Genomic DNA, 25,456 nt, shown 5'->3' on the forward strand with positions numbered 1-25,456 from the left:
GATGGACTGGTTAGATCTCCTTGCTGTCCAAGGGACTCTCAAGAGTCTTCTCCAACACCACAGTTCAAAAGTATCAATTCTTTGGTGCTCAGCTTTCTTTATAGTCCAATTCTCACATCCATACATGACCACTGGAAAAACCATCACTTTGACTAGACTGACCTTAGTTGGCAAAGTAATATCTCTGCTTTTTAATATGCTGTCTAGGGTGATCATAGCTTTTCTTCTAAGGAGCAAGAGTCTTTTAATTTCATGGTGGCAGTCACTGTCTGCAGTGATTTTGGAGCCCAAGAAAGTAAAGTCTTTCACTGTTTCCCCGTATATTTGCAAAGAAGTGATGGGACCGAATGACATGATCTTAGTTTTCTGAATGTTGAGTTTTAAGCCTACTTTTTCACTCTCCTTTTTCACTTTCATCAAGAGGCTCTTTAGTTCTTCGTTTCTGGCTTAAGTGTGGTGTCATCTGCATATCTGAAGTTATTGATATTTCTCCCGGCAATCTTGATTTCAGCTTGTGCTTCGTCAATCCAGCATTTCTCATGATGTACTCTGCATATAATTGAAATAATCAGTGTGACAGTATACAGCCTTGACGTACTCCTGTCTTGAGTTGGAACCAGTCCGCTGTTCCATGTCCAGTTCTAACTGCTGCTTCCTGACCTGCATACAGATTTCTCAGAAGGCAGCTCAGGTGGTCTAGTATTCCCATCTCTTTAAGAATTTTTCAGTTTGTTGTGATTCACATAAATGCTTTGGCATAGTCAATAAAGCCGAAATAGATGTTTTTCTGGAACTCTCTTGCTTTTTTGATGATCCAGTGGATGTACACAATTTGATCTCTGGTTCCTCTGTCTTTTCTAAATACAGCTTGAGCATCTGGAAGTTCACAGTTCACATATTCTTGAAGCCTGGCTTGGAGAATTTTAAGCATTAATTTGCTAGCGTATGAGATGAGCGCAATTGTGCAGTAGTTTGAGCATTCTTTGGCACTGCCTTTCATTGGAATTGAAACAAAAACTGAACTTTTCCAGTTCTGTAGCCACTGCGGAGTTTTTCAAATTTGCTGGCATACTGGGTGCAGCACCTCAACAGCATCATCTTTTAGGATCTGAAATAGCTCATCTCAAATTCCATCACCTCCACTAGCTTTGTTCATAGTGATGTTTCCTAAAGACCACTTGACTTTACATTCCAGGATGTCTAGCTCTAGGTGAGTGATCACACCATTGTGATCATCTGGATCATGAAGATCTTTTTGTAAAGTTCTTCTGTGTATTCTTGCCACCTCTTTTTAATATCTTCTGCTTCTGTTAAGTCTATACCATTTCTGTCCTTTATCAAGCCCATCTTTGCATGAAATGTTCCCTTGGTATCTCTGATTTTCTTGAAGAGATCTCTAGCCTTTCCCATTCTATTGTTTTCCTCTATTTCTTTGCATTGATTGCTAAGGAAGGCTTTCTTATCTCTCCTTGCTATTCTTTGGAACTCTGCATTCAGATGCTTATATCTTTCCTTTTCTCCTTTGCCTTTCACTTCTCTTCTTTTCATAGCTATTTGTAAGGCCTCCTCAGATAGCCATTTTGCCTCTTTGCATTTCTTTTTCTTGGAGATGGTCTTGATCCCTGCCTCCTGTACAATGTCACGAACCTCTGTCCATAGTTCTTCAGGCACTCTATCAGATCTAATCCTTTGAATTTATTTGTCACTGCCACTGTATAATCATAACAGATTTGATTTAGGTCATACCTGAATGGTCTAGTGGTTTTCCCTACTTTCTTCAATTTAGGTCTGAATTTGGGAATAAGGAGTTCATGATCTGAGCCACAGTCAGCTCCCCAGTCTTGTTTTTGCTGACTGTATAGAGCTTCTCCATCTTTGGCTGCAAGGAATATAATCAATCTGATTTCAGTGTTGACCATCTGGTGATGCCCATGTGTAGAGTCTTCTCTTGTGTTGCTGGAAGAGGTTGTTTGCTGTGACCCAGTGCATTTTCTTGGTAAAACTCTACTAGGCTTTGCTCTGCTTCATTCTGTACTCCAAGGCCAAATTTGCCTGTTACTCCAGGTATTTCTGGACTTCCTACTTTTGCTTTCTAGTCCCCTATAATGAAAAGGACATCTTTTTTGGGTGTTAGTTCTAGAAGGTCTTGTAGGTCTTCACAGAACCATTTAACTTCTTCTTCTATGAGGCACAGACTTGGATTACTGTGATATTGAATGGTTTGCCATGGAAATGAAGAGATCATTCTGTCATTTTTGAGAATGCATCCAAGTACTGCATTTTGGACTCTTGTTGACTATGATGGCTACTCCATTTCTTCTAAGGGATTCTTGCCCATAGCAGTAGATATAATGGTCATCTGAGTTAAATTCACCCATTCCAGTCCATCTTAGTTCAATGATTTCTAAAATGTCAACGTTCACTCTTGCCATCTCCTGTTTGACCACTTTCAATTTGTCTTGATTCATGAACCTAACATTCCAAGTTCCTATGCAATATTGCTCTTTACAGCACTGGACTTTACTTTCATCTCCAGTCACATCCACAACTGGGTGTTGTTGCTTTGGCTCCATCCCTTCATTCTCTCTGGAGTTATTTCTCCACTGATCTCCAGTAGCGTATTGGGCACCTACCGACCTGGAAAGTTCATCTTTCAGCATCCTACCTTTTTGCCTTTTCATACTGTTCATGGGGTTCTCAAGGCAAGAATACTGCAGTGGTTTGCCATTGCCTTCTCCAGTGGACCTCGTTTTGTCAGAACTCTCCACCATGACCCGCCTGTCCTGGGTGGCCCTACAGGGCATGGCTCACAGTGTCCTTGAGTTAGACAAGGCTGTGGTCCATGTGATCAGACTGGTTAGCTTTCTGTGACTGAAAACCACAGTCTGTCTGCCCTCTATTGGAGAAGGATAAGAGGCTTATGGAAGCTTCCTGATGGGAGAGACTGTCTAAGGGGGAAACTGGGTCCTGTTCTGATGGGTAGGGCCATGCTCAGAAAATCTTTAACCCAATTTTCTATTGATGGGTGGGGCTGTGTTCCCCCTCTGCTACTTGACCTGAAGACAAACTACGGTGGCCCAGAGGTTAAAGAGTCTGCAGGAGACCAGGGTTCGATCCCTGGGTCGGGAATATCCCCCTGGAGAAGGAAATGGCAACCCACACCAGTACTCTTGCCTGGAGAATCCCATGGAGGGAGGAGCCTGGTAGGCTACAGTCCATGGGGTCGCAAAGAGTCGGACATGACTGAGTGACTTCACTTTCACTTTCAAACTATAGTGGAGGTAATGAAGATAAGATCTCCTTCAAAAGCTCCCATGCAGGCACTGCTACAGTCAGTGCCCACAGCCCTGCAGCAGGCCCACTACCGACCCATGCCTGTGCCGTAGACTCCTGGACACTCACGGGCAAGTCTGGGTCAGTCTCTTGTGGGGTCACTACTCCTTTCTCCTGGGTCTTAGTGTGCTCAAGGTTCTGTTTGTGCCTTCCAAGAGTGTGTTTCCACAGTCCTGTGTAAGTTCTGGGGGCTCTATGGTGGGGTTAATGGCAACCTCCTCCAAGAGGGCTTATGCCATACCCAGGTCTACTGCACCCAGAGCCCCTGCCCTGCAGCAGGCCACTGCTGACCTGCACCTCCCCAGGAGACACTCAAACACAGTAAAGTCTTTACTACACTCTAAATTTCAGGGGTTTTTTCTTTTCAACCTCTTTTCTGAAATTAACCTCTAAGAATATTTTAAAAGCACACACCACACCATCAAAATGGCAAAGGTAATGAAATGCTTTTATGATACAATGTCGCATTGTTCTTGAATTTCCCTCTAGATTTTACTCCTGCTTAACCTCTCACAGAAGGCTTCTGTCACAGCCAGTGGACTTCACTGCACCATTCATTTCAGACTTTCGTTTCAAGTCCTTTTGTCATAGAATTTTTTTTTCAGATTAGAATACAATTTATTGAGATGCAGCTCACACATTCAGACGTCCCACATGCTATACATGCTCATTCTGTATTTCACACAGATTTAATCAGATATAAAACACACAACGAGGTATTCAAAGTATTCCTTTGTATATGCCAGATCTGTTCATATGACATACACATTCATTTAGACATTCTCCTCACACAACTGGGTCAAGCATTTCACTCGTATGTTCTTAAATCACTGCCAGAATCCCAACAATCACATAACTGTGGGCTCTCTGGTTTCTTGTTCATGGATTTCTACATGTGGACAGGTTTTCATCTACACAGACTCTTTAGATAGGATGGGGAACTTGTGCAACAAGAGCAAGTAGGGGAAAAAACGGTGGTGGATCTATTACTAATCTTTCTCTTTTAAATCTCTTGAAATGAAGAAAATATCCACTGTCACAGATTTTAATACAACAAAATGGCAGGGCCATTTGGGCTTGACTTTCTCTCTCTAAAGACGCAAAAGAAGTATAAGCACTGGTCACAAAAGCCAGCATTGTCCAAGATAAAACTCTGAACGCAGAAGACTGTGCAGGTCACATGACATTGCTTTGTAGAGATTGGACTCAGGCTCTTAAACTATCTCTAGATAAAACACTCAGAATTCCTAGCTGCTCACTTACCTGCCATGAGAGCCACTTTACGGGCTAGAATTTTATAAAACATCCTTTGTGGTGCACAAATAATTTTTAAATTCTGCTTACCCATCTACACGTCACTGGTCTTACAATTTTGCAAGGGTAAGAGGGAGAAAAGGCAGATTCAGCAGCCCCTGTGAAGATCTGGAAGGTTGCGGAGAATTAAATGGACAGAAAGAATCTGGCTCCGTGGGCTCAGGAGCCTGGGGCAGGGAGGGGAGACTCTGGGCCCACACTTACTCCTCCAGGTGTCTCCGGAGTGCCCCTTCACTTTCCTCCAGCCGCCGCTGCAGCACAGTGCTCTCCTCCACCTTGCTGTCATGCTGGCTCTGCAACACTTCCAAGTCTGCTTTCATCCTGTCTCTCTCTTCTTTGATGTTCTGTTGATTCTAAAACAAATGTGTGTGAGTTAAAGCACATCCACTGTACATTAATGTCACCCCACTGAATCCTGAATCTCAGATGGACTCCATGTCTCTGCACTTAGATTATTAAACAACCTGATGGAACTGTGCAATTAAGCCATAGGAGTTCGCAACTAGAAAGAATACTGAACACTTAGTGAATTGTAATACTTCTAAAAGAAAAACACAAACACATCTTAATCACATTCTGCTATTTCTACTACTGAGTCCAGACATTTTATATATATTTAGTTTCCAATTTGCCTATCTGAATCCAACAGCATTTCTGTTACTCTGTCAAAGCCAACATTCTCTACATGCTTTGGTTCGGTTCAATCGCTCAGTCGTGTCCAACTCTTTGCAACCCCACAGACTGCAGCTTCCCTGTTCATCATCAACTCCAGGAGCCTACTCAAACTCATGTCCATCAAGTCGGTGATGCCATCCAACCATCTCATCCTCTGTCATCCCCTTCTCCTCCCACCTTCAATCCTTCCCAGCATCAGGGTCTTTTCCAATGAGTTCTTCGCATCAGGTGGCCAAAGTATTGGGAGTGTCAGCTTCGGCATCAGTCCTTCTAACGAATATTCAGGACTGATCTCCTTTAGGATGGACTGGTTGGATCTCCTTGTAGTCCAAGGGACTCTCAAGAGTCTTCTCCAACACCACAGTTCAAAAGTATCAATTCTTCGGTGCTCAGCTTTCTTTACAGTCCAACTCTCACATCCATACATGACTACTGGAAAAACCATAGCTTTGCCTAGACAGACCTCTGTTGGTAAAGTAATGTCTCTGCTTTTTAATAGGCTGTCTAGGTTGGTCATAGCTTTTCTTCCAAGGAGCAAGCGTCATTTAATTTTATGGCTGCAGTCACCATCTGCAGCCATGATTTCGGTTACTTACAAAAAAAAAAAGTCTTCAGAAAATAAGAATTAAATTTACAGGAATTTGCTCAGTAATGGGAAGAAAGTTTCTTTTGAGAAAAAAATTGTTTTCATTTCACTTGGACAACCCAAGGTACTTAAAATACTCTATCAATCAAGATAGAAAAGAATAAAATAGTACAAAGAAAAATCACAGGTACCTTGACTTCCAGTTGAAGCTGTGTCTGAAGTTCTGCCACTTCTGTGGTCAACTTGTTCTTCTGTTCCAAGAGATCTTTGACTTCAGATGAAGAATTAGAAGCCTATAATCAATCGCAAAGATATTAAATGTTCAAGGTGCTTTATTTTTTTTTCTTGCATAGATTTAACAGGATGACTTTCTCAAAAGGATTTGGCTAAAACCAGCAAAGTGGTTAGAAAATTACAAATAAAAGGGAGGGGAAAGCAGAAATGAAAACCAGAAAAGGCAGTGTCTTGGCTTTCATGTACCCAAATCCAGGTGTGAGCCATGCGTGAACCTAGAATGATGTACTTCCTCATCTGCTCCTAGGAAGCAGACCGGAAACCAACAATCAATAACTACAGAGGCCCTTCTATTTTCTTAGGCAAAATGAGAACAATCCATCTCAGAAATATAAACCTAACCCAAGGAGAAAAATTGTAGGTTGTTCTTTTCCAAACAAAAACTACCTGCTTCTCTGCTTTCCAATATGGTTTCAGCCTACTAAGGGAGAAGGTTCTTCTTGCAGGAAGTCACTTAACTGACACCAAAATATAAAATTCCAAAACCTTTGCCAGCAAATAATCAGATTCATAAGTGAGACACAGAGAGCAGAAAAATGCGGACAATTAAGCAGTCACAGTGCTATGACTGGAGCCAGAAGTCTAAGGGCCTAAGTTCACCTCATTATCTCTGGCTTGATTAAGCAGCAGCTTCTTAACTGGTCTCCCTTCCTCTAATCTTACCTCTCTCCAAAAGCTACAAAGGAATGAATTTTTACAAACACAATACCACTCATGACCATTTAAAAGTCCATCAGTGTTAACCTATCACCTTCTGCCTGAAATTGACATGATTTACAAGGTCCTTCCTATCTGGTGCCTGGTCCCCATATCCTAGCTCCCTCCTCCAGCTACACTAAACGACCTCCAGTCCCCTAAACATGACAAGTGCACATCTCTTTATATTTTATGTTTTTTGTGCTGTTCCCTCTACCTGGAATGCCCTGCCTTTCCCCCTTGTCTGGGAGAATTCTATGATATTTTGAGACAGCGTTAGAGTTATTGACTCTAGAAGGGCTACCCCGACTTCCCCAGTTAAGGCTGGATACTCTTCATCTGGGACCACAATGACAATCTGAACATCAAGACCAAAGGATGCATTCTCCAAGAGAATATGCAGGCAAATGAAGAGCAACAGTCGTGGTGATTTGTATGTAAAAGTTTCAGCAAAAAAATTCTAACCTAATTGTAAAAACTGTTCAGTTCCTAAAGCCTGCCTACAAGCAAAACATATAACAGAATATATGAAAAATAAGTATATAATATATAAATTTGTAACTATAAACAGTTATATGTAATAAATTAACCAATTCAACTTTTAAATGTTTTTATTTGATGCCAGAGCAGCAGTCATGGGAATACTGAACAACATAGGAAAAAGGATAGTTGATGTCTTAAAATATTCTTCATTCATATGTTGCCAAAGTTAAAAAAGAAGCTATACACATATTCCCTGTTGCCTGCCTCTGGGTATCTCCTCTTTCCTTCCAGTGCAGAATACCGGCTCCCCTCCACAAGGGAAAAGGGAAGATGCCCAAGCAAGAAATGGGCCCAAGTCAAGGTGGCACAGAATTGAGAGACAAGATTTTAGTCCTCCCTCATAAATCCCGCTTCCCTTCACTGCACAAAGTATGTCCAACATTTAGTAGATGCTCACTAAATAAGAGATGACTCCTTTAACCAAAAAAATCTCCCAAGTCCCAACTCAATAGTCCCAAGTCCCCAATACAATAAATTATAAACAGTCAGTTTTTCTTAAAAAAAATTTTTTTTGGCCCCACTGCACTCCTTCCTCTCCCTTCAGCCCACACAGGTCACCCCATCAGTCTCTCTTTCATATTCTCTAGTTCGATTCTCTTATTTCTTATCCTGTGAAGTTTGAGAATTTGTGACCAAGCCTATTCATACTTACCTTTCAAACCTGCCTACTATAATGCCAGGGTTCTCCATCTAATGCTTCATTTTTCCTAGACTCCTTTTCCATTTCTAAATTTTACCACTTATCACTTTGTCCTGTTTCATTTTACAGATTTTTTAAAAAGTAAAATTTCTTAAAACCTTTCTAGAAAAAAGGCAGGGTGCAAATTACCAACAGTTAAAGCATGCTGTTCCATCTTTGGTACTGCCTACTACACAGCAAACTCCCCACTTCCTGCTGCAACCAAAAGTACAGACTGAAGAAAACAATCTGCCTGCCATGCTCCATGTGAAATGCCCTCTACAAAGCACCAAGCTTCTCCTTACTTGATTATTTCCTTGTGTGCTCCCTGCTGCTCGAGACTTCAAAGTCTGGATTTTCTCAAACACCAGGTTGACCTTCCTCTTAGTAGCATCATCATTATCGGTGCTTCTGGAAACGACACAGCAGAAAAAAATTTTTTTAAATGAAGGCATAACCGTTAGTCTCAGACTATTTTATGTGCCACGTCACACAAATAATAAGCCCTTTAAGAAGATAAACTGGGACTTCCTTGGTGATCCAGCAGTTAAGAATCTGCCTGCCAATGCAGGGGATGCTGGTTCAATCCCTGGTCCGGGAAGATTCCACATGCCACAGGGTAACAAGGCCCATTCGCCACAAATACTGAGGCTCACATGCCTAAAGTCCATGCTATGCAACAAGAGAAGCCCAGGTACCACAACTGGTGAGCAGCCCCTACTCGCCCCAACTAGAGAAAGCCCTTGCACAGCAATGAAGACCCAGCACAGCACAGACAAAAATGAAAAATAAAATTTAACCAGAAAAAGATAAACTGCAAGAGGAATAAATTAAGGTTCAGACAGAACCCATGTGAGAACAGGATGGATAGTGCATTTTTTTCCATTTTACCACTTGCTTTGGGAGAGAGGCTTTCATTTCCAGACATGTGAAAGAGACACAGGTACGTACTAAATAAGCTTGAAGATGACATCCAAAACAAATTTAGTCATCTATTTCTTGCCTAAATTAAATGACAAATATTTATTCCAACACGGAATCTCTCCTATATGTGTGTGACACTATGAATGCTCCACAATAATATTAAATTTGTTTTAGCCTTTGTTTAAAAAAATAAATCCCCCAAGCCAAGGTTGTCAACACGGCTGCCCTCTGTCTAGACTTTCACAGGTAATGGTCAGATAAAGTTCTATTAACAGCTAGCCACCCTGCACCTTTTATCACACATACCTGACACTTAAGAAAAGTTAATAAGTTTCCTTAAATAAGTGCCTCCCACTAAAGTCTGTCTCAGTCTCTCAATAAATCAAGGGCCAAAAAAAAACCAAAGAAGGTAGAGAAAACATTTTAAATGTTAAAAGTTCTTCTACTTTAATTTTCTCATGGTAAAACCCTTCACAGAAAGACACTAATAACTAGTTCTTAGTTAGAAGAATCTCTTTACTATTTTTTCCTTCAAAAGAGCCCCTATCTTATTTTGAATGATTTCTGTCAGCTCTACATCACTGACAGAAAATTGTAAGCCACAGTACAAAACTATGAAGTGTTCTGATGCCAATGAGTATTTTTGCCAAGTGACTTTCAGTCATGTCAGAGTATAAAGCTTTTCTTCTTTTTAATCATATCTGATGAGAGAACTGAAACAGAAACTTCAAATTCCTGGCCTAAAATCCCAGCTTATTTGGTATCTAAGTAAGGACTGAAAACCAGATTATTCAAACTCAACCTTCCCAGATAAGTAAGTGGAAAGCACAGCTTTTAAATGACTCATACATGCTTTAAAAATAATGGAAGCAGGGGCTCCCCGCCAATGTCAACTCTGGGGAGAGGAAGTGTTTTTATTTGTAACTTATAATAAGGGACGATTGATTACATTTGTATATACAGAGGCAAACTCAAGTCAATGACTGACTCAATTCAAAACTGAATAGTCTTCCTATCTTTGAATTTGTTTCTAAAATAGTAGAGAGTCATAGTCATTTTGAACTTTTAAAGTATGATGTCGTTCCCTACATTTCCTTTCCCTTCTTCACCCTCCTCCACCCAAGTCTCAAATGCTGCTATGAAAACTCCAGCCACAGAGCCCAAACGCTGAAATGGCTCACACAGGGCAGGAAGGAAGCACAAAACACAAGGTCTCAGAAGACAAAAGTAAGAGGCCCGCCATAAAGGACAGTACTGTGCTCCTTGAAGGAAAATCACTAACCCTTCTTTGAGGTAATTGTAAAGTATCTGCTTGGCCGTCTCCTCGTTGGTTTGCTGAGTGAGCTCCTGCTGGCCTTTTAACAGATCCGGTGTGGCCTGGAACACAATGTCTGTTATTAGATCACAGGATGAAGCTTCCAGGAAGAAGGCAACACCCCAAAGCAGAAGCTTCCAAACACATTCCTACTTCCAGAAAGAATTCCTCAAGTAAGGATGCTCATTACAACTGGTTCCACCACTTAGTAGCTCTGTAACCCTTAACTTTTCCTCACCTCAATTTTTCACCTGTAAATAAAAGTTGATAACACCTTCCTTCATGGGGTTGGTGAGATCCTATAATACATAACAAATAGTGCCTGGCACTTACCAACCTTATAATCAATCTTATCACTATCATTATCTTTTTATTGTCACTACCAAAACACTAAATGTACCACTTAAAGAAATTCCATCACTTCAGGATAAACCTAAATTAGGATTAACCTAATTTCTCAGGACAGAAATTAATCCAGTCATTCAATGTCATGAGGAAAATTAACCCATCTAAACAAAACAAATCTAAGCACGGAGCCTCTCTTTGTTTTTTGAAAACAAATTCTGCATACTTTCAGACTTTACACAAACACAAAAAGAAAAATCGAGTCTCTCAATTGTGTTTGATAAGCTACTGCACAAACAAGAACACAACAGGAATCTAGGGTTACTTAATTAGTTTAGAAAAATGAATGACTGGCAGGTCATAATCTGTAGGGGAAAACTAAAAAATAATACTAATTCAAGATGATGCAATTACTGATTCAAGATGGAAGATACCTATTCCTACAGCCAGGATGGAGATCGTTTAGAAGGGAAACAAAACGACTCCCACCAGTATTACCTGAGTATTTGAGGTGGAAGTAAAGGTCTTCACGGAAATCCTCTTGGTCCCTGAATCAGGGGAAGTCGCCAGCGCCCGATTCTGTAACATCAGCGTAGCCGTGGCTGTTTTGATTTCCTCCTCCTTCTTAGTCTGTGCTGGGAGGGAGGATGTGCGCCCAGTAGGACTTTCCTGAGCACCTTTGTTTTCTGGAACTTTCCCGTCTTTGTTCTGCAGGGGAGGCCTGGGCTGCGCTCCCAGCAGCCTGGCGAAGGCACGCCCCCCGCCTTGCCTGCCCCGGGGCTCCTGCGCACGCGGCGGGCACACCAGTGATGGCCGCAGCAGGTGTTCGCTGGACTTGCCCAGGTTCCTGCTGAATTCCGTTAGGTACTCCGAGTTTCCCTGGAGACCAAAAGGAAAGGCACTGTCCACACTTCGGGACCTTTTCCTGTCTTCTGGGTTGATCCTGTTTCTCTTCCCAGACCTGCCTCTTCTCTGCATCCCAGGTTTTTGGTCAAATTTTTCTATCAACTGATCCACGCCAGGAATCGACCCTGTGTCAATATCCCGCCCAGTTCCGGGCAAGAAAGGGATGTACCTTCTGTTTTCATGACGATTCACATTGTCGGCGTGGATGGCACATTCTTGATCATCGAGTAAAAATCTGTACAAAGAGTTGGCTGAAGTGGGAGTCGTGGATGACGAGGAGGATCTCCGGGACCGGGCTCCGTCCAGCACCGGCCCGGCTGAGTCCTGGCGCCGGAAGGGAAGCACATCCGGTCTGGTTTTCTTGGCTTCCGGGTGGGCTTGCAGGCCGGGGGTGGGCAGGGGCCTCCCGCTAGGGGCAAAAGCCTCCTCTGCTGGATCTTCCTTGCTGCAGCTCTGAACGTTCACACACACCGAGGTCTGCTTCTTGGGGTCGTCGATGACCACGGAGCTGCACAGACGGATGGCCGTCACATTGGACCTGGCCGGGTCTTCGGAGGGAGGGCTGGTGGGCTGGGAATGGCTAGGTTTGGGCATCCAGGCCTTCTTATTGTTGGTCCCTTCTTCTCTTAAAGCTTTCAGCCAACTGGTTTCAGGAGGCTGGTGATTTTTCAAGCTCAACTCATTCTTTTCAGGATCATAGGGCTGTAGAAGCTCTGGATGCCTCTCAAAGTTCAGCATGGGGGATGCCTTCCTTGGCTCCTCTTTGCGCTCACGAGCCCCATTCTTGCCCTCAAAGAGAGAGGGCTGTTTCAGGTTTCTTACTGGGCCAGGTGGGGCATATGGGTTTTCTGGGAGCTGCAGTTCTTCTGCACTGGTCTCTTCCACCACAGACCCCTTGCTGGGATGGAGGGGCAGGTTGTTTATCATTGGAGCTGGAAACGGTGGCCCGTTTTCAGAAAAAGACGTGCCTGCCAGACACTGCTCTGTGTTATTGAGGACTATGTAGGGGTGGCCATCAATGCCCTGGACCCGAATACTGACACCATAGGAGCCTGCCTTAGCATGCTGGGAATTCCTGGACTTCCTGGTTTCATCACTTGCGAGTCTCAGGTGGACACCATATTCCTGTTGCACATGTTGATATTCACCAAAATACAGCTCCATGGTTCACTGGTCCCACTACCAGGGAAAAAGACGGGGTAAAAAGAGGACATTAAGTTAAAATTACATCTCTTTAAATAAAGATTATGAGAGAAAACTTTCAAAGTTCAGGGAAAAGAAAACACTTTTAATATAATAGCAAGGACACTTCAGAACCAAATGCTCTTTCAAACAGGCCTTTCTGGATGCCAGGGGCCCATGTGACCGTGGTGTTTGTCAACACCGAGCATGAACCTTGGCCTTAGGAGGGACGACTGGCGTAATGACTGATGCCTTTAGCAGAGCTTAATTATTCTCTCTAGCTGTGCTGGTTGCCCTGTTTTTTTCCTTAGTTCATTTCCTCACACTTTGTCTATTTATTTTTAACCAGTAGGGTGTTCCAGCTTACCAGCATTTGAGAACAAGATACTTTTCCATGAAAATAATTAATAAGAGCTAAGGTATTCTGATGCTTACATTTTTCTCTTTTTTTCAAAACTTAATTTTCCTGTCAAAACCCTTTCAAGCTTCTTTATGCACAATGCTGCTTTGAAAGCTTTATCATTATTTATTTGGATACACTGTTTAAGACATTTTTTACTTTAAGGAATCAGAGAGTAATTTTTAAAAATAAATTTTTTTTAAACAAAAAAGTTTAAGGAACATAAGGACCTGAAAAATGTTATTAAAACCTGAAAATTCAGGTCTCTTTATTTTCTGATGGGTTCTAATGCCAAGAATCACTGTCTTCACCCTTCTTGTGTGTGACTACTCTTGTCAAGAGACTGCATATAGATCACTAGGCAGGTTGCCCCAGCCACCCCACACTCTCTCACCAGAAATTCACTACTCTCACTCTGAAAACTCCGACAGCCACGGAGAGGCTGGAAGAGCAAAACAACTGGTCACAGAAAACTGCTATCTTATTTTGTTCACTGTTAGCATTTTTAAGTTTTCTTTCTATTCTGGAGTCACTCTAGTAGCATATTTTCCAAGAAAATAATCTATTTGATCCACATTTTCAAATTTATTTGCAGAGAATTTTGCAATGTATAAATCACTTCGTCTCCTCTGTATTTCTTACTTTCCAGTTTCATTTGTGCTTTTTTCACCTATTACTTTTGCAGGTAAAATACATGTCTACATATTTTTTTAAATTGTTGTTCCCCTAAAGAACTAGCTTAGACTTAGCAATCATTTCTTTTTTTCTTAATTTTCTAATTTACTGAGGTCTAGTTTGATAATTATTCTTTCCTTCTGCTTTCCTTTATTCTGTTATGTTTCCAGTTTCTTGACTTGCATGCTTCATTTGTTTTTCACTCTTCCACCATAGTCCACAAGTTTTGATATGGGACTATGTCAGGAATAGTGTTGGTTCCTAATGAACAGACCCCAAATAGCAACTTAAGAATTAGGATTTAAAAAAAAAAAAAAAGAATTAGGATATTTTTCCCCCCAGAGATAGGAAGTTCAGAGCTGGAATAGATGCCAGGATATTTCTGAGGAATACCTCTTTTATCTTTCTACTCATCTACCTTTAGCATGTATTAGACAACTTATAGTTACAAGATAGCTGATCCAGCATCACACACACAAGTTTATTAGGCCAGATGCGTCAACCCTTTTAAAGAGCTTTCTTGGAGGACTCACCCACCAGTAATCCCTTGCACGTTACTGGTGAGGACTTAATCATGGATGGGGATGACTTGTAGGTCATCCCCACCTACAAGAAAGGATTGGGAAATAGGGTGGTTTTTTTTTTTTTTTTAAGCTGGTCATTGACACTCTCAGAGTCAATGTTCTGTTGGTAAAAAGAGAGGAGAATGGACATTGGGAAGGCAGGCAGTAGTTTCCACCATGGAAATGTTTCTATTATTATTCTCTAGATAGTTGCAATTCATGGTTTTGATTTCTTTGACAAAAAAGTTGTTTTTGAGGAAGTTTTTGCATATCCGGTATGTTTGCTGTGTTGTTTTGGCTTGGGGGATCTTTATCTATGTTGTTAACTTATATTTGCATTGCATTATGGTCAGAAAATGAAGTTACCGTAGTTCCCTGTGACTTCCACTGGTTAGGACTGCAGTGCTGAGAGCACAGGTTCAGTCCCCAGCTGGGGAACTAAGATTTGCAAACTGCGTGGAGCAGCCAAAAAAAAAAAAAAAAAAAGTGAAGTAAGTATTATTTCTTTCTTTTTAAATGTATTGAGATTTCTTTTGTAGGCAAATATATAGATAATTTTTGTCAATGTTTAACTGGTGCTGGATGTGGTTTCTATTTTAAGCAATGGCATTTACAAAGTATAGGCTTCCCAGGTGGTACTAATGGTAAAGAACCTACCTGCCAATGCAATATATCCATTTAATATACCCTTACCAACGATTTAGCTCACTTATACCACGTGCATTCATGCTTAGCCTCTCAGTCATGTCCAACTTTTTGCAATCTTTTTGGACTGTAGCCTGCCAGGCTCCTCTGTCCATGAGATTTTTCAGGTGAGAATACTGGAGTGGGTTGCCATTTCCTCCTCCAGGGGATCTTCTCAACCCAGGGATCGAATCTGGGTCTCGTGCATCACAGGTGGATTCTTCACCTGCTGAGCCATCGGGAAAGCCATCCACATTGGTCTCTGACTTGTCTTGGGCCTTCCTGGACATATTTGTCTCCTACCACTAGCTTAGCACCATCAGTTTGCTTGATGATTATTTTAAATGCAAATCACATTAGATATCACCTCTCATTTAACAGCTTAGATACGTGTACCTGCAGTATTCATCATCTCACTGATTCCGGTGAGTTTATAATGTCTACTTGCATTTTCAGAGTGATATTACTAACATTTTAAATAATTATTAACTAACGTACAATAAGATATAATGAAAACCTGTACTTTTCAGCTTACTATCCCCAATCCTGATCACATTCCTCAGAGGAAACCAAATGCAAATTGTAGCTCTTTCTTCCACTACTTACCTCCATGTTGCTGAGTAAAATACCTAGCTGCAATTTCTTAATCTATCATTTTTACATATTATAGATGACACACACACATACAACACATGTATTTCTCATTCTGTTAGCTTCCCAACAATAAAACCAAGAGCCAATTGTGTTTACATTGTTGTGATAATATAATACTATATACTGAACAGCCAAATGGTAGACTCTGGTTATTTTTCCTTTCTCCTATAACTTTAATTTTTCTAGAGGTAGTAACTGCTGTTTTTGCTTATCTTGTTTTCTATATACCTACCCTTAAATCTCTTCATCAGCTATATCACATCCATTAGATGCTTTCCAGTATTAATTTGCAGATGATAAAAGTATCAGATCATTCGGTGATCTGCTCCCGTGATGACCTCCCTTCCAGACTTCTACCCTCCACCCCAACATTAGGATTCAGCTGCTCTCTTCCCTTTGTGCTATGTTTCCCAAGTTCTATGTCTTCCTCTTTCTTAGTTTACTGAACTGTCCTGATGAAGCACAAGTCCAATAACTTTTTTTTTTTGGCCACACCCCACAGCTTGTGGGATCTTAGTTCCTTAATGAGAAATCAAACCTGTGCCCTCAGCAGTGGACCACCAGAGAACTCCTTCCAATAACTTTTAAAGAAAAGGAAAAAATTGTTTGAGTCTTTGTATTATGAAAAATGACTTTATTCTATGCTTACTTTTGAATGATAGTCTAGCTGGATTTTGAATCCTGGTTAAAAATAACTTTCCCGTCAGGTTTTAAAGTATTACTTCATTATCTTCTAGGTCCTAAGGATGCTATTAAGAATTCTGATGTTATTATGATATCCTTTCCTCTGTGCATGCCCTGTTTATTTTTCTCTGAAAGTTTTTACGACCTTTTCTTTCTCCTTGGTGTTCCAAAATTTCAAAATGACATTACCCCATGAGGATTTTACTAAACTGGTGCTTTTACAAAACATGAGCACTTAACGTATTCCTTCAATCTGGAAACTCACTTTAGCACTATGAAATATTCTTACATTATTTCTGTGATAATGTTCAGAGAATTATTTTATTCTGTTCTTGGTGTTTGCATTATCAGTACTGTTGAGTCTTCTAGACTGAATTTCAATTATATTTCTTTTCTCACCTACTCCTGTGCTCCATCTTTTTTTTCTAATTTTTTTAGAAATGCATCCTCAAATTCTTTTAAATTCAAGTATTTCATTTTTAATTTCCATTATTTCTTTATTCTCCTCTAATTGCTTTTCTTTCTTTAGTGCTGTTCTCATTTTGAACATGAAAACAGCTTCTCACTCTGAGAAGCTCTTTGTATACAGTATACTATAACTTTTTTCAAAAAATGCAATTTCTCTGCCGTCTGCAACATCTCCATCTTCTGCAAGTTTTCTCCTTTCTGGTTTGTTTGGGCCCTCGCCTTTCATGTTGAAAGCCTTCCTAATATGACTTGGATCTTTGGCTGCCTGATCCTATTTAAGAGGGAAATTTTAATATAATAGTAAAAGCAGGTTGGAGGACCTGTATATATGGAGAGGAATTATTAACTGGCAAACTTCCAAGTTATATGGAAGGGAAAGTGCTGAGCTTTCCACTAAAGGATTCATACATTTCAGTATCTGGAGTCATTTTTCTCCGGAGCCAACTGATGTCCCAAGAACCCTCCAGTCCACTGCTGGGGCTGCAACAGGGCTGGCTGCTGGCCTTTGGGACAGGGCAGGGGAGCAACATGAATTCAGGAGGTCGCAGCGTGAATCCAGCAGCCATTTTCAGTCACCTATGCCTGCTTCCAACATCATCCCGTTTTCAGTCACCCATGCCTGCTTCCAACCTCATTCCAGTTCAGTTTCCCCAGAGAAGAGAGCTCTATTTCTAATCTGCTGCTGAGGGGTGAGGGAAAGGGCAGGGGATGCCCAGATACCTGGTACAAAGCAGAGACCCTGGAAATCTAACTGCCCCAGTTCTCAAAGCGCCTACATATCGGGTTGGCCCTGAACCCTGCCTTCCACAGTAACTTATGCCTTGCACTTTTGAGCCACTCAGCAGCTCCACAGGCAAATCACCTCATTTACGCACTGCAGGTACCTCAGGATGAAGCATCTCTCACCCTGCTGTTAATAATTACCACCCCACTTGCTTCAGAGCTCTCCTCCACTAAGTCTCCACTGCCATTCTTTGTCTTTGGAGGTTTAATTTTTATTCCTTTACTATCTTCTGAGTGGGACTTTTTTTTTTTTACTCTTTTAGCCATGCCAAATAGCATGCGGGATCTCAGTTTCCTGGCCAGGGATCGAACCCAAGCCTTCTGCACTGGTGACACACAGTCTTAACCACTGGACCACCAGGGAAGTCCCTGAGTGGGATTTTTGTAAAGGGGATTTCTAGCATATCCAGCTGGACAAAATTAATAACGTTTGTAAAACACTTAATCCTAGAACAAGAACAGCAAACGTGGCTTAGATGAAACAACGCACGAAGGCCAAGACCACAATGACCAAGGGGTGTGTCTTGATCTCTCATTTCCAAGCAGTGCTGGCACGTTTTATTCCGCATCTCTAGTAGAGTCCACACTCATTAAAATTTATAACAAATATTATTTTTAACAGAAGAGCTTCTGTAAAAATTTATTCAGTGTGATGCTTTTTTAAAATATGTACTAAATGAAGTCATTTTACACATAATCTCCTCTTACACTGAGGCTGAGTTTTCTATGAAAATATTTCTCCTAATATTTATTAATAAAATTCTTTTCTAAGGTTTGTAGTCCTTTTCATTAGCTGCTGCACTACAGTCAACACTAATTACATTTCAATCTTTCAGTAAAGCCACCTTGGTTTATTACATTCTTAGCTCCCTGTTAGCAAATTAATCCACATATGTGAATTTCATGAAATGTCCACAATTTACATTTCCTTGACAACAGACCTCAATCCAGGATTTTCACAGAATGACATTTCTCACCTGGGCACCAGTGTCATAAGCAAATGTAGATTTCCTTCCCAATCACAGTGTAAACACTGAATTAATAAATGGATTTAAGGACAGCTGATCTCCATCTTCAGCCACCAGGCCATATCACCCTCCTAATGCTTTCTACCACAGCACACTTGTTCAGTCAGGGACTAAACCCAACCAAGGACTTACATAATTTGGCAGTAAATGTTGACCAATTGCCAGGATGTAACATTGTGGCACTTGGCAAATAAAAGAGGTGTTCTGGAGTGGAAATAATGCTTTTGGGAAAGACCGCTAAATGATGATAATTGCTTTAGTTAGCAAGATCAATGAGTGTGTGTGTAAGAACAAAGAGCTCAGCCCTTGGCAGAACTGTGAACATATGCCAGATAGAAACATTTCCTCTCTGGGCCATCACATGTTACCAGCTGAGCCTGGAGATTAGTCACAATGCCAGGCCACAACTCCCACCCCCCAACTCAAGTTCCCAGTGCCACCTCCAGCCCATTCCAGAGGCCCTCGTGGCTACTGAAGATATTTAGCCAGAAAATGAGAAACCTCCCCACCGTGCTTTGCCCTCCATCCAGAGCACAGCAGTCCCCATCAGCCAGGCCCCAGCACCCAGGACGGGCACCTGTCACGGGATAGGGACTCTGTCTTTGGACATTTGCTTGGAATGAATAATTCTATCTGAGCATGCAAGTCATTTAAGAGAGTGTTTAAAGTAGGGACAGGGAGCTGACAAGCCCGTGTACAGTCATAAACTTGATTCCAGAAAATAAGAAATGAGCCACCAACCAAAAATTAATTTCCCCTGAGTGGGCTTTGGTGACTGCCTCATTCAGAGGGAAGCCACTGCTGGTCTGACAATACAAGTTAACACCGCTTATGAGTGGACACAATGTTCACTTCAAAAGGACTTGCCTATGGGACTTGTGGGAAGATATGAATTTTGTGCAGGAGTAGCCACATTAGACCCTCAACAACATAAAAGTGAAAATCAGAGTGTGGAACAGTCAATAACAAAGCAAAGTGCATGCCGATCTTTCAGTGTACTCCAAACAGGACAGAAAGAGGCAGCCTTGCCTAAAGTAAGCTTTAATTTCTATTTCTTTCTTCCTATCTATCAATCCCTCCATCCATCCATTCTGTAGGGGGAAAGAAACAACAACAACAAAGGAAACTAACCAAACTTATAAGATTTCAAAGGAAATGTCTCACACACAAGTCTTCAGAATTCCCTGAGAAAACAAATTTCAAAAATAGACTGAGGCTTGAAAATGATGGCAGAGTGGCTGTCTCCCTTACAGACTTAAGTATGACTTGAATGTCCTTAAATGAGCATGATGACCAAAACTTCTCTACCTGGGGTGGTGGGGGGAAGATTACAATACTGAGTGCTGTAGGTTCCCCTGAAAGTCACCTTGCACAAAAAGGGAGGGTGGCAAAGAGAAAAGAAGAGCCTGTAGGAAGGCTCCTTTTATACTATGGCTGTAGACTTTGGAGAATCAACCAGGGGTCTGAAGACCAGGGTTCACAGGGACTCACTACCCGGATGACAGCCAGGGCAGAGCATGGGCACCAAGCTTGCATCCCTGGGACCCTCACCTCACCTCTGGGTGCAGCCCTCTACTGCCCCACCCCATGGACGGTCCCCCACCATGTCAGTCTCTACCCCACTTCTGCTGGTTTTGACCCCACTCCTCTTTCACATTCCCCACTTTACCTTTTATGCTTCACATGGTCTAAAAGAAATCAAAATTCACATCCAAAAAATGTTTCAGAAACATTATTCGTCCTTCTTCCCCTCTTGACCCCTGAAATGATTTCTAGAAGTTCTTCCGGGGCTTCCCTGGTGGCTCAGTGGTAAAGAATCTGCCTGTCAATGCAGGAGACATGGGTTTCGATCCCTGATCCAGGAAGATCCCACATGCTACGAAGCAACTAAGCCAGTGCACCACAACTACTGAGCCCATGCTCTAGCATCTGCAAGCCACAAATACTGAGGCCACGTGCTGCAGCTACGGAAGTCTGTGTGCCTGCAGAGCTTCAAGAGAAGCCACCGCAAGGAGAAGTCCGAACACCGAAACTAGAGCATAGCCCCTGCTTGACAAAACTAGCAGAAAGCCTGCACAACAATACAGACCCAGAGCAGCCAAAAATAAATCAATAAATAAAATTGTTACAGTTCTTCCACCAAGGCAAAGCTAAGACACCGAGTTTGCAATTCTGAAGACCAGTAATGGCGAGAACAGCCAGGTGCAGGGGCCAGAAATGGGTCTAACACTGAACTCAGATTAAATTCCAGCTCTGGACAAGTTGTTTAACTTCTCTGAGAGTTTTCTTATCTCTAAAGTCAGATTATTAATGGTGACTTCACAACATGCTTGGGAAAATTAAATCACGGATTGTATGCTAAATGAAGTAGGAAATACTAAGTGAAAAAGAAGTGCCGAGTGGCATTTACGGCCACAAGAAAGCTGACTTTGATCATAAAACATTTTTAAATACCTCTGAGGCAGAGGCTAAAAACCCCACTGGTTAACCAAACAGCATTAACCACCAGCATCCTGAAATAATTTATTAACTAATTAAGAAACCAGAGGGTTGAGAAATCTAAAGCACAGTGCTATGTCCAGAGTGGAAATTTAATAAATAGTTATTGACTGAATAAACGCATGTCTTTTTGTTGCCAGGTCCACAGACAAGTTCTTAACCAGACATAACAGATCCATGACATATGTGCTATAGTTTCCACATGGAGCCTGAGCCCAAAACATATCAAGACAGCGTTGTCGTTGCATTTTTATGTCCAAATCTAACTTCAAAAGCCCCCCTCAACACCACACACATGCAGTTACTGTCCATCAGTCTGTCTGTGTGCTCAGTCGTGCCTGACTCTGTGTGACCCCATGGACCAGCCAGGCTGCAACCACACCAGGCTCTCCCTTACATCATCTTATCTGGTCAGATCCTTGCAGCCCCACTTGTGAGGGAGTATATTGATAATTTCTCCCATGAGAGATGCATAAGCTCTGAGGGACAGTAATTGCCCCCATGGTCTCATACCTGGCTTGGGGGCAGTGTCAGGACTAAGACCCAGACCTTCTGTCCTTAAGACCTGCACTCTTTCTCGAGCAGGAACCACACTTTCACTCTTCAGCTTCCCATAGCATCTGATAGACTTCCCTGATGGCTCAGATGGCAAAGAATCTGCCTGCAGTGCAGGAGACCCGGGGTTTGATTCCCTTGGTAGGGAAGATCCCCTGAAGAAGGAAATGGCAACTCCAGTATTTTTGCCCGGAAAATTCCATGGACAGAGGAGCCTGCCAGGCTATAGTTTCTAGGGTCACAAAGAGTCGGACACGACTGAGCAACTAACACTTTCACAACATCTGGTAGTTATTCTGACATGGTCATTGGGTGTCTGTGAACCAGAACACGTCACCATGTTCCACGGCGGGGGGAGGGGGTCTTTTGTCTATCCAAACTCAGTGGATGCTTCACTCCTCAGGGTGGCCTTCCTCTTTGCCATATCCCAGCACCCATAAATGAATGGAAGAATTAATAAATCATGTATGATGCAAACATCTCTGAATCCCTTTTTAAAACTTCAACAATTAAAACAAAAAAGCCAAGGGTTTCCATAACAAATCTCCATGCCTTCCCTTCTCGCAAGCCCACTACCTCCAACTGGAATGTGCATCACTGTTTAAAACACTAAACTCTGATTGTCAGCATCACTGTGGCTTTTCTTCCCACCTCCAGATGCCAGGTTCACAAGATGCGTGTGTTCCAAAAGTAGAAAGTAGGTCCTAGGGTTATCAAGCATCTCCTAAAGGGAATAAAGGAACCCTCTGGAATTTCAACAATGCCAGCTGTAACAAGCCTCATTCCTGGAGCCTCTTCAAAGAGGATTTCTGCAAAGTGAATTCCAAAGCTAAACATCCTCCCCTGGAAGGTATGTGACACCCTCTGCAAAGTAGTTCTTCTTGGTCCTCAAAAAAAGATCAAACCAGGAAAATCTGTCCATCTTCGTCCTCATCAGGGAAAAAGATTGAGGGCGTTGGCATCATGAACAAACTTGTCCAAATGGTTACAAAATCCAGAGCCCCCTGGAAGAGAAGGGTCCAGAGAAATCCCTGTGGGCATCAATTCACAAACCACTCAATCTCAAAAATGTATCAATCACAGTCGTTTGCATGGGACCCAGAAAGACTATACTGGGAATAACAGACATCTGGAACTGTCCACAGAAACCTACTGAATATCATACAGCGTGACTATTAAAAAGATGATGATACTGTGAAAGCACTCAAAATATTAAAAAAATAAAATTAAAATTAGCCTTCTAAAATAGAAACCTATGGGAATTCCCTGGCAGTCCAGTGGTTAGGACTCAGAGCTTTCACCTGCCAGGGTTTGATCCCTGGTCAGGAAACTAAAATCCTGACGTATGACCCAAAACAAAATATAAACACAATAAAATAGAAACCTAGCAGATTCCCACATGTATCAAGTCAGGTTGTCTGTTCTTCAAGACAGTTATGATCCTAAAGTCTGATGACACCATTTTGTTCCCCAGTGCAATCTTCGGCCCCAGAATTGTCCTGGGGGGGCAGCAGGGGGAGGGGAACTCCCCTAGACCTCAAAGTCACCCCAAGCACTGGCGTCATGTTCTTACCAGTTACTCAGATAACTGAAGAGCTGACTGAAGCTTCAGGTATTCTGAACATTTCCACGATCCTTGGCTCCCTCTCTCCTTTCCCGAAGCACTCGCACCCTGCCCCTGACTTCATATTCTGCTGTCTGCTGCCCTACCTAGCTCCACGGAACTGAGTCTCCTACACAGCTCCACATCTCTGGGCTCACTTGTAAATATGAGAGCCTCAGATTCTACCTGGAAGTTGATATGGTCTGCTTGTCTGTCCTCGCAAAATCCAATCTCAAACATTGAAATACTAACACATATATCCCCTCTACTGGCATGATAGCATTAGGAGGTGGGGCCTTGGGAAGATGTTTAGATTATGAGGATGGAGCCCTTGCGAACAGGACCAGTGGCCTTATAAAAAAGACACCACTCCAAGATCCCTAGTCCCTTCCACCACATGAGGACATAGCAAGAGAGCACCAGCTATGAACCAAGAAGAGGGCGTCACCAGAACACCACATGCTGCCACCTTCGGCCTCCAGAATGAGAAATAATAAGCTTCTGTTGTTTGTAAGCCACCAGCCTTAGGGTTTCATTAGAGCAGCCCAAAGGGACTATGACATAAGTGATCAGGATATAAATGAACACATATTCACAAATGAAACACGTGTGGGGGAACCATCACTTCTTAGAGCAAGAATCTGTCTCCCTCTTGGGCCCCATTCCTAAGTACAGAATCCCTTCTGCTCTTGTTGCAGGAGCCAGGGGATGGCAGTCTGGGGAAAAACCAGAACTGGGAGCGTCTCCTGCATGCCTTCCTAACTCAGGCCCTGACTCTGGTGGGTAAAAGCTATTAACTCCATCATCTCTGTCTTATATTTAAATATCTGTATTTGATACAGATGTCTCCAGTACGAAGTTTCACAATTCATACTGTTTTCAATAGCCAGAAATTGAATCAGTAATCAGAACCTGAAGTTCCAGTTATATAAACAAACTAAAGTGTTATATATTCAAGCCTTTCAGAGTTTGTCAGTATGCATTTTCTTTTGAACTCATATGAATATAAGTATTTTAAAATTTCTCTCTTGAAAGCATTCTAAAATTTAATGGCCCACTCAGAGACTATACTATCCTTGTTTTGTCAAAAATAGCTTTTCACAAGCCCTTTGGGAAGTTAAGATCTGTTCCTAGGTGTCCCTGTCCTCAGCTGCATCTGTAATACTGATTAATTCCTATTTAGTCTTTCACGTGCTTGCATAATGTACATATGCCTTTAAAGAAATTCTAAAAGACCCTTTGTGCTCACTTAGCGTGCAAATGTAAGACTATTTTAGTTCTTATGACACAAGAAAATCGAGACAAATCTGCACATTAAATACAAATATGATTTAAAAAACCAATACAATCCAACTTCACAACATGAATTTTAAATGCATGATAATGTGAACTTTGCTGTGATTAAATCACCATACATGCTGTGAATAGGAAGACAGTCCCCATTACAGGGCAGAAACCTTCAGTTGTGCAGGCTGCCATGAAAACACTGGTTCTTCTCATGGTATAACGGCCTCACTTGTGTGCCAGTCCACCTCAGTTCTTTCCCAAGAGTTTACAACAATTAAAATATTATAATATAACCTGCAACCTAAACCATTATAAATGAGGCATTGGAATGAGAGGCAGAGACCAGCGGTCATCCAGCTCATCCAGGATATGCTGGTACTAACGTTTTTACTTAATCTCTAATGAGATCCTACTGAGAGCCGTGCTAGACCCTCTCCTAGAACAGTTCCGAGAAGAGACAGAGTCCCCTCTTAGACTTACATTCAGGGGGTTGAGGGGGAGGGAAGAGACAGCAAGTAACTCACAGTGGCCCGTGCCATGAAGAAATAGAGTGGGGTGAGGAGAGAACAAGGTGGTGGTGGTGAAGGTCCGTCATCAGATACAGTGGGCGAGCAAGGTCTCTCTGAGACAGGAACATCTGATTTGAAAGAGAGGAAGAGCTCTGTAAGGCAGGCTAGGGCCAAGTAGAGGGCAAGCTGGAGCCACAGAGGGAGGGATGTGCTGGGCACATCAGAGAATCAGCACAAAAACTGACCTGGGCAAAACACAAGTGGAGACGTGC

General features: G+C 42.0%; 1 protein-coding gene across 8 annotated transcripts in view; it reads right to left on the bottom strand.

The window, feature by feature from the left end:
* CGNL1 (cingulin like 1) overlaps positions 1 to 25,456 on the bottom strand; it is a 172,805-nt gene that overhangs the window by 95,536 nt on the left and 51,813 nt on the right. For 7 of the 8 annotated variants that reach the window (XM_042252400.1, XM_015097008.3, XM_060417862.1 and 4 more), the window contains 5 exons: positions 11,203 to 12,789; positions 10,327 to 10,421; positions 8,426 to 8,531; positions 6,100 to 6,201; positions 4,852 to 5,000 (listed from right to left, as the gene is read on the bottom strand). In XM_042252400.1, coding sequence (XP_042108334.1) covers positions 4,852 to 5,000; positions 6,100 to 6,201; positions 8,426 to 8,531; positions 10,327 to 10,421; positions 11,203 to 12,774 — 2,024 coding nt within the window. In that variant the 5' untranslated portion in view covers positions 12,775 to 12,789. Of the gene's footprint in view, positions 1 to 4,851; positions 5,001 to 6,099; positions 6,202 to 8,425; positions 8,532 to 10,326; positions 10,422 to 11,202; positions 12,790 to 25,199; positions 25,313 to 25,456 lie in introns of all 8 variants that reach the window. The other variant, XM_042252397.1, reaches the window with a different exon arrangement.

Source organism: Ovis aries, chromosome 7 (assembly GCF_016772045.2).
Source record: "Ovis aries strain OAR_USU_Benz2616 breed Rambouillet chromosome 7, ARS-UI_Ramb_v3.0, whole genome shotgun sequence".
NCBI lineage: Eukaryota > Metazoa > Chordata > Mammalia > Artiodactyla > Bovidae > Ovis > Ovis aries.